Below are 17,149 nucleotides of genomic sequence, written 5' to 3'. Positions count from 1 at the left end.
CCTCTGCCGATCTGTCTAATCTACATGCCTCCGTCGACGGAGGCATGTAGTCTAGACACACCCATGCTGATGCAACACTGAAGCTCAAAGGGAGTTTTGATGGTGATTTTAATGGACGGTCTGGGGCCTTTGGGGAGCTGCCCGTGATGGGACAGGATAACACAATAGAGGTCTGGAGGGAATCAGGACTCTGCATCCTTTCAGGTTTCCCCATCTGTCCAGTGAGGACTATAACATGCACCCGGCTCGCAGCGGTGAAAGGAAGATGAATTCATAGCTGCAGAATGCTTGGATGTCCCAGGTGGAAAGCATCTGTAAGGACACAAAGATTCGGCACAGTTGCCATTCATTCGCGAGTCGGCCTGAGGGCTCTTGGCTCTCAGAGACCCTGGGGAACGCATGTGTTAGAAACAGAGACTGGCAGAAAACAAAGGGAAAATCACCCTTGGAGAACAGGAGTGAGACAAAATAAACATGCTGGTTTCTACCGCCTCCTGACTTTTCGACAATACGTGACACTAAACAATAAACAACGCCCTCTCCCCCCATGTCCAAAGAGGTCCTATAACCTGCTAAAAGGTTGGGTTTGGGTTGGTGCAGAAAATTTACTGCTAGGAAACGGCCTGTAAAACAGAGTGAGTCTGGGCTGACAAATCCCAGGTAAGAGCTCAGGAAAACCTTGCCCAAAGCTTCATTCGCATCCCTCCCCCACTTCAGCTCCAGGACACCAGCTGCAGCTCCCAGGGGTTGTGGCTTTTCTTTTATTATTGTGAGTGATCTCGCCGTAAAACAGCTCCCAGCCGTAATAAAACCCCAGGCGCAGGGGATGTGGCTGGGGGGATTACGCTGCAGAACCGCAGCGGCAGTGTGCTCTGAAGAGTGCTAATGAAGCCCAGAGGGTCTGGAATCGGTCAGGCAGGTAGATGGCTTTCAGCAGGATGGCGCTTTCAACTACGGTCAAGTATCCCCAACTGCCACAAGACAGAGGGCAGGCGCTTTCCGTTCCCGGAGCTTCACCGTCTCTCCGGGGCCTGGCCAAGACAAGGATCTCCCACCAAAGGGACAGCACACAGTGCGGCTGTAGCTGTGCGGGACCAGATCTGCCTTTGCCACTCACACCCACCCATGGGCACATGCATGTGTGTTGGAGTGAGTCCTAAAACCTCCAAATATTCCTCCTTGCCTTTAAAATAATGCACAGAGTTGCTGATAAATTAAAGCACAATGGAAGACAGGCCATTCCGCCAGTGTTTTTATTTAATTCCAGCTCCAGGAAGCACTCAGACTTGCATTTGCACCTACAGTTTGTTTTGCGGGTGCAAATTTCACAGGTGAAAACCATGTCAGGAAAGAAGGCGCTTGTCTTTGTTACAGCCCCATCCAGATCGGCCTTCATCCAGACAACCCATGCAAACACAGCCAACCCCTGGGTTATCTCTGCTGTAGCAAGGGTGTGTCAGCCACCCAGCAGTGCCACACACATTGCGTGCGTACCTCCAGATCTGCCATCCCACCAACCTCAAAGCACTTGGGCAAACATTACATCCACACTGACGCTGGGATAATGGGACAAGGGGTTTCATCATAAGAACAGCCCTCCCCATGAGCCTTCCTAGGATGTTTCAACCCCATTTCACAGGGGAGGGAGACGAGACAGGCTGAGCTGCGGACAGTCCAGCAGTGAGTCACTGGGGGTGGCATGCAGGAGTCCGGGCACAGTGAGCTCTGCTCTAATGGCGAGCCCACCACAGTGTTTGTGGTGCCAGGCTGCGTGATTGCCAGCTGACCGAACCTTCCCCTGCTCCTGGATTTCACAGGGATGGGGGCGAACACCCCCCCTCGGCTGCCTCAGAGGAGGTGAATGTTTGTGCCTGAAGTCCTGCTGCAGTGAGGCACTTAAGCCCCAGACTGTCGATCCATGCACACGCCACGGTGCCCACCACCGTAGTATCTAGGCTCAGCTCTCCCATGTAGGATCTAACACAACATCCATTGCGGCAGGACCTCAGTAGAGATCTACCACAAACACACGGTCTAGCAAGTGGCACCTAAAGGTGACCCACCCATGCACGAGGATCCACCTCCACTGAGAATTCTGTTCTTAAAAGCCAGCGCCCTGCCTGGCCCAGAATCCTCCAGAGACAGCCCCAGGCTCCGGGCACACTTAGGGCGTGTCTAGACTACAGAGTTTGGTCAACAAAAGTGGACTTTTGTCACCAAAACTATTCCTGCGTCTATACTACCGCTGAGTTCTGTCGACATAACGTCCACAGAACTCGGCAGCTGTGTCGACGGCGGTAAACCTCGTTCTACGAGTTCTGTCGACAGAAGGCGTTATTGCATCTACGCTGTCCTTTGCGTCTACACTCTCATGTCGACAAAGCGGCTTGCTTTGTCGACAGAACTGGATGCAGTCTAGACCCTCTTTGTCGAAAGAAGATTTGTTGACAGTGTCTGTTGACAAAGCCTCTGTCGACAAAAGCCTGTCGTCTAGACGTACCCTCGTGGAACAGCAGTGCTCTTCCACACGGGTTTAATCCCAGAGTGAACGCTGCAGAGCCAGTTGTGGTGGGGCTGATGGGGAGGGGCGAGGGACGGGAAGCAGAGAGGAAGATGGCCTCTTAGCTCTACGCAGCTAAAACATAAGCAGCTGTCTTATCCATTCCACGGCCACTGACACATTTCTCCATGCATTGAGCCCCCGGAGCTCCCCCTCCCCCCCCACTCTCCCAGAGCCCTGGCCCTGGACAGAGCAGGGCACAACCAGCCCAGAAGAATAACCTGTAGAGGCAGAGCTGGGGAGGAATGTCACTATCATGCAGGGATCACACTCGGGGCAGCTGGGCACTCCTAGACTCTCCCAGGCAGGAGCCCCCATGAAGTAGGGCCCATAGGAAAGATGGCCCTGGATTTCTGCACCCACCCGGAATGGCTTGTGGGATGTCGCAGCAAGCGAAGGAGTCATCCGTGTCCAAACCCGGCCTATTCCCATCCGCGTCACAGGGAGTTCCGCCTGCTCTCGCCAAGGCTGGATGTGCCCCCGAAGCGATCTAAGCCAAGTTTCTCCCAGCAGAGAATAATCCCCCAAGGGAGAGCTGTTGGCTCCACGCACCCCCGCAGAAGCTGGGCTCACAGCTGCCAGGCCCTCGCGCGCTGGCCCCTTACCTTTGCAGGTTTTCCGGTCCGGCTGCAGCATGAAGCCCATCGGGCAGCTGCAGTGCACCCCCGTGGCTGCGTCGTGGCACTTGCTGTCACAGCCCCCGTTGTTCACGGCACAGGTCTCTGTGTGGGGGGAAGAGAGAGGTGAGCAACGCCTGCTTTTAAAGGGCGCCCGATCGAGGAGCGAGGTGCAAACCCGCCAGGCTGAGGGGCTTCCTGCCCAGCCCTCTCCAGCCTCAGGCCCTTTGCCTGCTGAACGGCACGAACGGCAAACGCTACTTGTCTTCTGGGCATCCCCTGCCCGAGATGCTGGAAAGGGTCTGTCCACACCGCAGCAGGCAGACTGGCTTGTGCCAGGGCACGGGAGACTCAGGCTGGCTGCCCGAGCTCAGACCCAGAGTGTTGGATCCCAGGCGGCAGCCGCATGGAGTATCTAGATGGCTCTTGTTCGCATGTTAGTGCGGGTGTCACAGGGCTAGGCAGCTGCCTCTACACACATCCCCACCCATGCAGACATCCCTGCCCGCACAGACATCCCCCGCCCGCACAGACCATCCCCACCCGTACAGACATCCCCTGCCCGCACACACATCCCTGCCCGCACAGACATCCCCGCCCGCACAGACATCCCCACCCATACAGACATCCCCCGCCCGCACAGACATCCCCCGCCCGCACAGACATCCCCCGCCCGCACAGACATCCCCCGCCCGCACAGACATCCCCCGCCCGCACAGGCATCCCCCGCCCGCACAGGCATCCCCCGCCCGCACACGCATCCCCCGCCCGCACACGCATCCCCCGCCCGCACACGCATCCCCCGCCCGCACAGGCATCCCCCGCCCGCACAGGCATCCCCCACCCGCACAGACATCCCCGCCCGCACACACATCCCCCGCCCGCACAGACATTCCCTGCCCGCACAGACATCCCTTGCCTGTACAGACATCCCCCGCCCGCACAGACATTCCTCGCCCGCACATCCCTGCCTGCACAGACATCCCTTGCCTGTACAGACATCCCCACCCACACATCCCCGCCCGCACACACATCCCCCGCCCGCACAGACATTCCCTGCCCGCACAGACATCCCCCGCCCGCACAGACATCCCTTGCCTGTACAGACATCCCCCGCCCGCACAGACATTCCTCGCCCGCACATCCCTGCCTGCACAGACATCCCTTGCCTGTACAGACATCCCTCGCCTGCACATCCCCGCCCGCACAGACATCCCCTGCCCGCACAGACATCCCTTGCCTGTACAGACATCCCTCACCCGCACATCCCCTGCCCGCACAGACATCCCCTGCCTGCACAGACATCCCTCGCCTGCACATCCCCGCCCGCACAGACATCCCCCGCCCGCACAGACATCTCTTGCCCGCACATTCCCGCCCGTACAGACATCCCCTGCCCATACACACATCTCTTGCCTGTACAGAGATCCCTCGCCCGCACATTCCCGCCCGTACAGACATCCCCCGCCCGTTTGGGGCATCTTACTGTCAGCACGTGCCTACTTAGCCCACTTTGACAGTCTTGTGTGGTCGGGATGTAATGGCAGAGCCACAAAACCCAGGGCAGGGCTTTCTGCCGGTGAAGAGGACACCTGCCTGTGTGTGGGTGTCTGAGTCCCTGGTACAACAGACACCTCGCCAGCAGGAGGGCAAAGGGACAATTGCTCCAGAGCCTGGTGACTCAAAGAGAACTGGGGCTCCCGGCTGCCGCCGTTGCTACTGAGCCAGTGGGACAGCCAGAGCCCTGGGCCCTTTAAATCACCACTGGAACTCAGTGCTGAACACTCCATGGTGAGGGCCGGGGGGAGGGAAGCACTGCAGTCTGGCTACCCCTTCCCCACCTCTTCTGCTCCAGGCCATGCCCCTTGTGGCTGCACAGTGCAGCCACCCCACCTTGCCCAGGAGCCTGCAGAAGCTGTGCCCGCCGGCCCCTTCCTGTCACAGTCATTAATAGTGACACCATCTCACAGTGATGAACAGTCAGGCCGTCTCTGTCTCTCCCTCCCTCCCTCTCACACACACAGAACTTGCAGGATCTTTTCTCCCTGTGTTTTTTCTAACCGCTCCTTGGAGGGAAACCTGGAGCTTGGCTTTCTCCATCTGGAAAGCACGGATTCTTTGTTTCCCATGAAAGCAGGGGGAGGGCGGAAGAGACCCAGGCATCTACCTGTGCACCAACATCGCACCTGTCCACAACACGGGGCTCGCGGCCAGCAAAGGGACTCACAGAGCGCAAAATGTTAAAGTAGGTCCTACAGAATCGCCGAACAGTTGTTGCCACTAGGTATTCCTAATGTCTCATCAATAGTGTGGATTTTCTTTTGCAATAAATGTTCAGGTACTGGAGAACAATTGCTACTAGCTTAAATTGAAATATAACTGGAAGCATTTTAAGGGAGGTCAAAAGTGGGCCAGAAATCTACTTGGTAACATCCCACGCAAGTACAGCCTTCCGAATGCTTTGCATTTCTGTCCTGCCTTCTTTGCCAGAGGGCGTCATGAAGGCCAAGACTATAAAAGGGTTCAAACAAGAGCTAGTTAGATTATGGAGGTTAGGTCCATCAATGGCCATTAGCCAACATGGGCGGGAGTGGTGTCCCTTGCCTCGGTTTGTCAGAAGCTGGGAATGGGCAATCATTTGATGGTTCCCTGTCCTCTTCATCTCCTCTGGGGCACCTGGCATTGGCCAGTATCTGAAGACAAGAGATGGGGCTAAATGGACCTTTGATCTGATCCAGTATGGCCACTCTGATGTTATTTCCAGCCACAAGACCAGCTTTTGTTAGCTTGCCCTACATCCTGAGGCGTTCATTGGCATTGGCATCCCGGGGCTACAGATCGGTAAAATGAGGGAATAAGAAATCTAAGTAACTAACCCCGGGTTTCCTGCTGGGTCAACGGAACAGCAGGAAAAAGAACCCAAGAGTCCAGGTTCCCAGTCCCCCGCTCTAACCCTAGACAGCCCTCTCTCCATCAAAGAATCTGCTTTTTAGGAACATCGGACTCCCTTGCTTGAAGCATGGCGGACAGGAAATGGGGACTGGTCCATTCTACCAGGAGCCACTTTTTCTGTCTATTAAAACAGCATGTCAGATGTAACACAGGTAAAAGCCAGAGCAGCTGTGCAGGCAGGTTTGGCGAAGGGAATTGAGGTGAGAGCGCAGTTTGCTGGCTGGTTTCAGGGGAGCACATGCGAGCTAGTAAAAGCCCTGCATGTCGCCACCGGCCACTCCCAGGGAGTGGGAAAATGGAGTTTGTTTGTAACTGGAAGAGACTTCCGGCCTTCCAAAGGAGCAGGCTGTTCTGGTCCACACCCAGCAAGGACCTTGTGCCTGTCTTTAAGCACGTGACTAATTCCATGGAGTTCATGCTGGCTCCTCTCATGTTTAAAGCTAGGCAAAGGGGCAGTAAAATTAAAAGTTGTATAAACCCCATGTAAGTAGAAATGGTTTTTCCCTTTACAATATTATAATTCGAGGGGAACAGAATTCGGGGGATAACTTAGCGATGCTCGTGCAGCGTTTGCAACCCACACAGCAGTGCTAGGCAAGGACAGGGAAGAGGGGGACGAGAAGTGAATCTAACTAGAAACATGGGGCCAGATTTTCAAGTGCTCACCTGATAACAATTCTCAGAAATGTCTGAGCCCCGTTTTCAGGCATGACTTAGGACCAGATCCTCAAAGGTATTTTGATATGACAGTCTATTGAAGTCAATGGGATTTAAGTTCCTATATTAGGTAGATATATTTGAAAATGTTACTCAGCATTCACCATTTGATTTTCAAAAGCCACCCGTGCGATTCTGAAATTTGGAACAGATTCTGCCATCCTTACTCATACTCAGCAGCACCTTGCTTCACTGGCAGTGTAAACCGAGGTACGGACAATGGGATTGGCTCCTTGAAGTGAAAATGACAAATCTATTTGCATTGTTCAAGCTGAACGATGCTTTGCAAAAGAACCAAGTACAGACCACATCAATGGCAAAGGCCATGTTTGATTTTTTAAAATGGTAATTACTTCGGATCAACAAGCTCATCGTTGCTGCTAACACATAAAGAAGCATTGTATTAAACGCAACATTTTCATCTTGCGCAATGTCCCTGTGAAACCAAATCGTCATTTTTGTACAAACCACTGGAACAATGCTTTGAAATTCATTAAGTTGTTAATGAAGACCAATAAAATTTCCCTTCCAGAACATTAGCTGCTTGGATGAATGAGCCATTTGGGCTCAAGGAACATAATGTGCTAACCCACCAAAGAAATTCATTGGAAAAGAGAAAATTCTCTCGTTGCGGGAACCGCATGAAGTGTAATTGACTGAAACGCCTACCCCTATCTGCTGCGCTGGGGATTTGGGATTATTATTCTGTGCATGTCCTCCTGCTGCTATTTTTATGCTGTCTCATCATAAGAGAACAAAGGGACCATTCTATGAAATTAATGGTCAGTAGAGTTACAAAATGTAATGCTAAGGACATATTTCTCTACCTATCTATCACCGGGATACTTACATTGCACACAGCCAACCCCCGGAACTCCCCTCTGTTGGAAATACTAATACTAATACTACCGCTGGATAATTGTATCACCATTAGGGACATCTGCAGTGAGGCAAGAACTGGAGGTGAACAAATGGCATGGTTCAGCCAATGACTCATGGTTCAGCCACAGGGGTCAGGTAGGTCTGAGTCAGTTTTCTGAATAGGGAGATAGGGACTAGTGGGTTCTAGTCCCACAAAGGCCTTTGTGCTCAGTGTAGGAATAGTGCGACCGTAGAGAACTGAAACATCAGGGTGACAGTCGCTTGGAGGAGCAGAGAGAACACACTGCATGCCAAAATTTGACAGAGTTGGAGGACATGTCTCTCTCTAGTGGCTGCCTCGGTGCTCCACCTCCTGGTGCTCCTTCCACATCAGAGTGATGAGTCTATCTCCCTATGACCTTTATATGCAGAACCAAGAGCGTCAGGTTGTATTACAATAGCAATGAGAGGCCTCAATCAAGCTCAGGGTCCCATAGTACTAGATGCTGTACACGCACACGGTCAGAGACCGTAACAGCCCCAAAGAGCTTACACCCTAAATAGACATATGGGCTGGAAGGGAAACCCAGGTACAAATTAATCCATGCTCACCTAGCAAGTCAAATGGGGACTAGGTTAGAATACATCTCTCCCGATTGCCAGACCAGCAGCCCATCTACTAGGGCATGCAGCCTCCGGACCAGGAGGATCTCTTATTATGAGACAGCATGAAAACTGGCAGCTACAGCACGTGCACAGAACAATTCCAAGGCCCAGCACTAGAGCACATGGCTAGATGGATGCATCAGACAATTACACTTCACTTGCTCCCTTACAAGAAGAAAACTGGGACTCTGCTCTTTTCCAAGGACTTCCTACTGCGAGGGAGGTGGCAAATCAGGACTCTTAAAGCCCAAGTGATACACGAAGCCATGGCACTAATATTCTAGAAGAGAAACTTGATTCAATCTTCATTAACAACTTAATTTAGGTCTGGCTGCTCTTCTAGTAGCTAGCCCAGAAAAACCCAGTGCAGCTTAATTTAACAAGGGAACCATCAAAGTAAAAATGATGCTCTGAAAATAACGGCCCCTCCTGTGTTACCAACCACTGAGACGGTGCCACCTGAAAGGGTTACCTCTGGCATGTGCAAGGAGCCTACGAGCTAGGCACACCCCTCGCCGAAATTCCATGCTCCCCGATGAAATAACTTGGAACTGAAGCTGCGCTCTTAGCATGTCTCAAAATCCCGCCCCAGCGCCTGACTCCTTCGGCCCCTTCGACAATCCCACCCTACCATTCCAAACCAATGGAATTCACATCTGACCCGTGGCGCTCTGTTTACATGGAGGAAGGCAAGAGCCCAGTCAGCCAGACTCCGCTATTGTGATAGTGCCGCGGGGCATGCAAGATCACAGTCGGAGTAAGCTGGCATAGTTCTGATTTCAATGGAGTTACACCCGTATACATCTGATCAGCACCTGGGCCCATCACTGGAAGTTAGGAGCCTAGATACCTTTAAGGATCTGGACCTGGACCCTCGTGGAGACAAGCAAAGCTGCTACAGAAAGGGACTGGCACCGGTGCCGTTTTGCCTGGTGCCTGGCTCCACCAGTGCACAGAGCAGCTTTGCCTAGATCAGTGGCCCCAACGCGGTGCCCGCAGGCGCCATGGTGCCCGCCGGGGCATTTATGTGCTCCCACCGAGTGACCAGGGCCAGCCCGAGCCATTCTTGCACCCCGGGCACATGGCGCATGCGCAGCCCTGCCCCCGGGCGCCTAGCAGCCCCAAAAGGTTGGAGACCACTGGCCTAGATGTTGCTTGGCCACACTGCAGTTGGCGGTAGGTAGACAAAGGGCAACATTCTCAAAGGTGCCTAAGAGATTTAGGAACCTAAGTCTCACGGACTTTCAAACGGCCTTTGAAATGGAGACTGAGGCTCCAAAAACACCCGAAGCCAAACTATGGCTCCGGGTTCGCCCCTGCCTGTCTCAGATCCCCGTAGACAGTGCTTTGCTTGTAGCGCATTCCTTAGAGACGGGGTGTGCGATGGGATCCCTTGCTCTGCGCGGATATTAGCCCTGGGTGGCGGGCCCAGGGTGCGTAAGCATGACTCACCGAACCACACAGGGTTTTGGCAAGTGGGAGGAAAGCCTCCTCTGCCTCCCCTCCCGAAAGCTGTCGTCTCCTTCCCTGACCATTGCACAGCAGCGGAGCAGGCTGCAGACTGCACAGCTCACCAGCAAACAAAAAGAGCCTTCTGGCTTAAAACAACAACTCAGATACCAGCACTGACGTTACCTTTCCCCTGTTCCAGGGCATCCGGGCAGGCCACAGCTGCTCCACACCCTCCTTTATTATTCCTGGCTGTCTCCCCGTGCCCCACTACACTGAGCTTTGGAACTATGGGGGCAAGGAAAAGATGCGAACCCCGGCTATTTTCCTGCATTCCCTAGTCCAGCGTGTCCCTGCCTGCACATAGTCCCTCTCTTGGAAGGATGTTCTTTCAATAATAAATGACAATGAACATTTACAGATTATAAAAAAATGCATAAATGTTAAAGCCAGAAAGGACAAGTGTAACTGGTATATATGGATCATTCACCCACTACTACAATGCAGCCACCTCTGAGGTGAACATGACAGCTGTTCAACAGCATAGTACAACATTACACAACAGTTTAGGAAGGGAAGTGAAAAAGACTGTTGTATCCAAATGAAACTTGGAGGCAGTGTGGAAATTAACATCCCTACTTTTCACATGCCACAAGACCTATAATAACCATAAGTGTTTGTATGTCTCATCTGAAATCAGTTTCCCAAACTGTTTTCAGCCTATATCTGAGTCAGAAAGGAAAGTTTCAAGGAGCTAACACCCCACCAGAAAAAACAATGAACAGTCCTGTGGAAATTACTTTTCAATTCTCTATGCTGGACTATGTTGAGATTTCAGATAAAAATCAAAGATTCCTTAAAGGAAAGCAGACTAACAATATTAAAGTCAAATTCGTCTTCAAAGTTTTGTAAAAATAAGCTTTGACACAAATAAAGACCAAGAGAAAATTCTCCAGCATGTCACAATACACTTTGCCCTGCAATGGAAAAGATGTTGCCTTTAAACAAATCAAAAACAAAATAAACACAAACTTTCTTCTGCTCTGTTTGCAACCCCCACGCTTCAGCCTTGTGCTAAGGTTTGCTCAGAGTTCTTCCTTCTTACTAGTGTAATTCCACTGACTTTTGATTTACATACATGTAAGGAAAAACAGACTCCACCTTGGTGCATGTGAAATTGACCAGCAGTTATGAACACAAATTAAACCAGTTACTCAGTTTTCCATCATCTGAGCTGAAGCGAATGCTTAAAGCAAGCCACTAGACAGGGGCAAACTACATGAGATTGTAAAAATTCTGTCACATCTGCAGTGCTTTTCGTAAAAGAGATTAGGAAATGGACTTGCTGGGTATTCTGTTTTTAACAGGTGGAGCTTGATTTTCCTTACTTGGCACCTTAGTCATTTACCCTAATGCAAAGTGGGTGCAAGGTGGGGGCAAACTGCTGCTATTCTGATTTGGTAGCATTTCACACCCACTCTGCAAGATGTAAATAAGGACACAAGGTTCACAGCATTGGAAAAATCAGGCGCATGATCATTAACCTCAAACGGTCCTTGGTTTATTTGTAGCCTGTTACCAGAGTATTAGGTTTTCCGTGTGTCTTGTGTCTGCCTGTGTTTCTACTGCACAGTCCTACTAATGCTGCCATATAGACTTGGCTCATGTGGAATGGAAAGGTTAAATCCCCACAGCACAGCTTAGACCAAGGGGAAAAAAAGGGCACCAATTCTGACACGTACCCTGAGGTGTTGCATTGATTTCAGTGGATCTACATTTGATTTGCAAGAAGGAGAGTGAATGCAGGATGATGCCAACATCTCAGAAGCCTCACTGCTGTCCTTGATTTCTCATCCTCATAAGCAGGGACTGTTTTAATTAATGCCTATTGAGTCCATCACAATGTGTCCGGGCATGGTACAAAAGTGAAACCAACCACAACTAAAACACCGCAGAGCTTTGCTCAGCAGCTATGAGAGAACTAGTTGCGCTCTGCCAAATGAAAACATCCAAGGAGGAACAAAACAATTCTGGGAAAGCCTTAAAAGGAAGAGCGGGCAAGAAAGGAGATTAGGCCATGTCTATGCAGAAGATCCAGGCTGATTCCAGCCAGAAGATGCACGGGTGCAAACCGTCTGTGCAGGTTGGCAAAAACACTGATGGAGGTTAGTCCTGTTTGAAATGGGAATAAGCCTCACTTGGTACATCTGACAGAGAGATAGCGTAGCCTAGTGGAGGGTGTACTGGACTAGGATTCAAGAGATTTCAGTTCTATTTCTGGCTCCTCTGGCATGCAGCCTTAGACAAGTCCCTGGGCCTCAGTTTCTCTAAATCTGTAAACTGGGAGTAGCGATACTGACTTCCTTTCTAAAGCACTGAGATCTGTGGATGAAAAGCGCAATGTAAGAGCCAGATGTTGTCAATCTTATGCCTGCCCTGTCCACACTACGAGACTGAGCAAGGGTGAACTGGCTCTTACCAACCTTGAAAACAGCTGCTGAAGGATTCAATCCTGTGACTTTCATCCAATCCGCTATTGGAGAGTCTGGACCGGTTGCTACCGCAGTACAAAACCACACCTGCTGAGACACAGTAACTGCGGAGAGGGTTTCCCCAGCCTGTCCAAGGCAATAACCACGCTACTGAAAACTTCTTAATGCCGGAGCAGGTTAGGGTGCAGCCCTGGCTCCCAAGGCAGGAGGTGCTGTGGAGGCAGCAGGTTCCACAGGAAGAGAAAGTCCTTAGCCTCCTATCACAGAGATCTTTCTGTGTGACCTCAGGGTTGCAGGGTGCTTCACAAGTAGAGTGATTTAAGCCTGCCAGGGAGTAATGGATTGATGATATGCAGAACAAGTGGCCAAAAATTGGGGTAATGTGCTGCAAAGCCTCCCCTCAAAAGTAGCATCTGCTATTCTAATTACATCCCTCCGAGGACACATCTTCATGACAGCTGTTTGTGCAACTGCAGCTACTACGCCAACATTGCAACCCGCAAAATTAACAACAAACCTCCAGGAGAAAAAACAGCAAGGTGCTGGGATGTGCTTTTAAAAGCCAGCAGGCAGGTTTCTCTAGTGGCCATAACAAGGGAAGGCCCTGATTTTCAGCGATGCTTAGCACCCACAGCTCCCATTGGAATCAACGGGCTCTATCAGAGCTCAGCACCTCTGAAAATAAGGCCTGGGAGTTCCAGGATTCTAGCCCTGGGCGAGTCAGTTCACCTTTGATGTGCCTCGGTTTCTCCACTTTTAAAGTGGGGCTATTGCGTACCTTTGTAATGTGCTTTGAGATCTTCAGATGAAAGGCGATAAGTGCAAAGTATCCTATGCAAAGTGGTAGAAATGTAGCCGTGTTAGTCTGGGGTAGCTGAAGCAAAATGCAGGACAATGTAGCACTTTAAAGACTAACAAGATGGTTTATTAGATGATGAGCTTTCGTGGGCCAGATCTGAGGAAGTGGGTCTGGCCCACGAAAGCTCATCATCGAATAAACCATCTTGTTAGTCTTTAAAGTGCTACATAGTCCTGCATTTTGCTATGCAAAGTGGTAAGTATCCTATGCAAAAATTTGGAGGGGCCAATTAAAGCTGCCAAACCCAATGAGAAGCCACCGCACCATTGTATCTCCCTTCGTGCGCATGTCTGAGGAACTATTTCCTTAGTTTCAAGGTCTTGTCTAACACACTCAGCCAAATTTTCAAACAGCCACCTCTCCTGTCCCCATGGTATTTGCACATGTGCTTGGATTTGCTGGCCTCAAACCCGTGCGCTGGTGCACAAGTGGGCAGGGAGTCTGCATGTGTGAAAACATGGAGCGTATGAGCACCAGTCTGCACAAGCAAGACAATGATTGTGAAGGTGGAAAATCTTGGGGCAGTTCAAGGGACGGGCTGGCAAAAAAACCTGAGCTTTTGCTTTATTTCACAGAGCCTACATTGGGTCAGCAAAGATTAGTATATGACAGTTAATGCACTGAATTCGTGTTGCTTGTATCACAGCAAACATGGGCGTGGGCAAACCAGCAGGGGATCTATGGAGATTGGAAGCAAACTCATACAGACCCTGGGGTGGGGCTTGGACACTGACAGCTCCACGATTCACGGCAAGACACCCAGCTGCAAGGAGGGAGAGAGAGGGGAGGAGAGGGAAGGTGGTGAGGGGAAGAGGCCACGCGGCAGATCTCTGTCTCATTAGTCCAGGCAGCAGGACAAGAGCGAAGAAGAGTATCCGTCAGGGAGTGCACATGGCTGGCACGTTCCCCAGAGTCCAAACCAGAAGCAAAGGCCAACAGAAGGAGAAAAGAGCATTTATCCTTTGCCAAGCAGAGAATAAAATATAGGACAGAACAGATGCCCAGGCTTCTGGGTTCCTGGCTAGAGGAACTGCCTGCTGGGAAGAGGAGAGGGCACTGACCATCACTGATGCACAATCCCCCCCTTTGCAAACCAAAGAGGAAAAGACCCCTGGCCCCTTCGCAGTCCCTTTCAAGGGAGAACGCAGAAGGGACCCTCACTCACCTCAGGATGTTGTCCCAATGGCACTGTGTCCCTTCCTTCCTGCAAAGCCCTATTGTCTCAACCCCACACCAGCCACTGCCCCACTGCGGAGCATGGCAGTGCTTTCTAGACCGACTCTCAGCCCCGGCTCCAGGGCTGTCATTTGAGCTGACAGGCAGCCTAGCAGGCAAAAGAAAAAAAGACTCTGGGGGGTTGACCAGATAACCGCTGACCTTCAGATCAAATTACAACCCTGGCGAGAGAGCCGGAGTCACGGATTCTAGTCCTGACACTGACCTTCCTCATTCAGCAACCTCCTGGCTGCTCTGGGCTGGGACAGTCTCTTCATAATGGAGGTAGGTGGCATCTCAGTTAACTACCGAATCGTGCCATTCGTTGGCCACCCGCACCGTGACCCTGTGTCCCATGCGCTACAGTGTGTTAAACCACAGCCACGCTGGAGGCCACCGCTTGCCCACTGGCTGGGACAGGCTTAGAGTGGAGCAAACAAGAGTGGAACAAATAATTGCATTTCCAGGTTGGCCAAAATATGCCCCCGAAACCAACCCCCCCCCCCACACACACACCTGTTTATTTTGGGTCGAAACTGACATTTTTCAGCTTTCCTCACCAAAACAAAACCTAAATATGAAAAATATGTTTGGGGGTCAAGCAAACTGTTTGGTTTTTTTTGACCCAAAACAAAATTGTGTTTGTTCCATTATGTTTATTACCCTTCTAATTTAAACAAACATCAAAATCTAGCCACATTTCTAAATGCAACATTGTTTCAAAACAAAAGTTAAAATGACTAATTTTGAAAGTGCCATTTGGACTTTTTAAAACTTTTTTTTTCATTTTCTTTTTGTTTAGCCACAACTATCTGCTGAATTTGCAAATAATTTCAGTTGCTCTGAAACTCCATGAGTAGACAAATAAGCTACAAGACTGAACATTTCCCCCCCCCCCACATCTATTTTGAACAGGGGGACTTTGAAAAGGTGACTTGGGGAGGTCTACAGTGCCACTTGCGGCCACAGTCTTTGACACAGCGGTACAGTCTTTGGAGACCACAATTCCCACAATGCAATGCTAGTGGGGGCACCTGGGAACATTGCATGCTGGGACTAACAGCTGCAAGCATGCACTGTGATAGGAGAGAAACCAAGATCGGATCCATTACGTGGAGACTGAAGAAAGGACCTTAGGTTGCCGAGACCAGCAAAGTCCGAGTGGTTGTGCTACCGACACTCACCCTCTGCTGTAAAGCTGGTTAGGACTGGTCACAAACACAAGCAAAGCAGGCAGCTATTCCCAGCCCCAGCACAAACTCTGTTCCTCATGGGATGGCCCTATCTCTTTCTGTCTCCAGAGGCAGAGACAACTCAGGCTGGTCTGGCTGCAGCGGGTTTAGGAGTAGCAATGGCGGGGGAGGTTAGTAAGCATCAGAGGGGGAAAAGTGCCTCATTAATGACCCTGGAGCCACATGCGCTAGGGCAGGAAGCGTGGCATGCAGTTAGGTGGACGGCTCAGACCCCGTGCCCCGTTATTATCCCAAGGCGAGATGGTTAGGACGCCTCGAAGAGATAGAGAGAACAAACATATTTACCATTAGAAAACGTCTGGGGGGTAACGTGTTGCTGGAAGTGCCTCTCCCCTGTTTAACATTATAAAAAAGTCATTTAGAAACAGTGTCCTGCCTTTTCAGCGTTTCCATTCGTTCGCATGCTCTGCCTCAGAGCCGCAAAGCTCTCGTCCCTTTCCCCCGCCCCAGCATGCCTAGTGCAGAGACCTGAGCGCGACTCACCAAACCATACCCTTGCCCAGCCCGTCGCAACCCAGAGCAGACCGCAAGGCCTGCCACGCAGAAAGCAAGACTGGCAGGATTCAATGGGGGGCGGGGTGGGGGGAGTGAAAGAGGGGGAGGTGCAATGAGAAGTAGTGTTAGCTGGTTAGTATTTGACCTGTCTCCTCACTAGTTAGATGCTACTGCAGACTAGCTCTTTATGGGTTGCTGCCTGCATAGCATCGCCCACTCAACATGGGGCAGGATGCAATTTAGGGGGGACGTGTAAGGGGTTGTGATCTAGAAGCATGTGTACTGGGTCCAAGGGAGTCTGACTAAACCTAATCCAGCAATTTACCAAACTAAACCAATAGCAGCAAAGATTAAGGGGTCTTCATTAGGCCGCTCACTCTAGTGTAACTTGATCAGTTTACAGTCCATTGAACTGCACTGGGGCCAAGGAGGAGCAAGCCCAAGCAGGCCAGCCTTTTAACGTACATCCTTTTCTGCTCCTTCATCGGACAGCAACTTCCACGCCCTCGTGCCCGCCTTCTGGCGTATAACTGCCCATCCTGGGAATCTGACCCCGTATCACCAGCTTCAAGTCACCAGCTGTGTTCTGCCATCAGCCGCATGGCAAATGTCCCTGTGGGCTGAACCCACCCAGCCTGACAAGGGGTGGAGCAGACCCCGGGAGAGAAAGGGAAGGGGAACACAGCCAGGCTGCAGGCGGCTCAGGGAGGGGCAGACCCTGCCCAGCAGGGTGAAGATAAGCGTGAGGAAGAACGGGCCCAGAGAAGGGGCTTAGGAGTAAGCAGTATGGGACGTGAGACAGGCAGTTCCAGGGAGGTTGAGGCCTGGGGCAGGGGCTTTAGGGAGGCCAGGTCCCCAAGTGAAGGGGACACACATGCTGGTGGGGTTGCTCTGGGGAAGCAGAGGCCTGGCAAGTGGACAGGGGACAAGCTAAGGAGGCCGGAGCCAGAGCGCTGAGGTCGGGGGTGGGAGAGGGAGTTTGGAAACAAGGACCCTTGGGTTGAACCCACCTC

The 17,149-nt window shown here is 51.4% G+C and overlaps 1 protein-coding gene across 6 annotated transcripts in view; it reads right to left on the bottom strand.

The window, feature by feature from the left end:
- SCUBE3 (signal peptide, CUB domain and EGF like domain containing 3) overlaps nucleotides 1-17,149 on the bottom strand; it is a 106,786-nt gene that overhangs the window by 27,289 nt on the left and 62,348 nt on the right. For 3 of the 6 annotated variants that reach the window (XM_025181014.3, XM_006115649.5, XM_025181015.3), the window contains exons 7-8: nucleotides 15,927-15,974; nucleotides 3,166-3,282 (exon numbers count right to left, since the gene is read on the bottom strand). In XM_025181014.3, coding sequence (XP_025036799.3) covers nucleotides 3,166-3,282; nucleotides 15,927-15,974 — 165 coding nt within the window. The remainder of the gene's footprint in view (nucleotides 1-3,165; nucleotides 3,283-15,926; nucleotides 15,975-17,149) is intronic. The other 3 variants (XM_025181018.3, XM_025181016.3, XM_025181017.3) reach the window with 1 other exon arrangement.

This window comes from Pelodiscus sinensis, chromosome 27 (genome assembly GCF_052426305.1).
Source record: "Pelodiscus sinensis isolate ZL-2025 chromosome 27, ASM5242630v1, whole genome shotgun sequence".
Classification (NCBI taxonomy): domain Eukaryota; kingdom Metazoa; phylum Chordata; order Testudines; family Trionychidae; genus Pelodiscus; species Pelodiscus sinensis.
The sequence above is the reverse complement of the archived record's forward strand: the minus strand, read 5'-3'. Positions and strand labels throughout refer to the sequence as shown.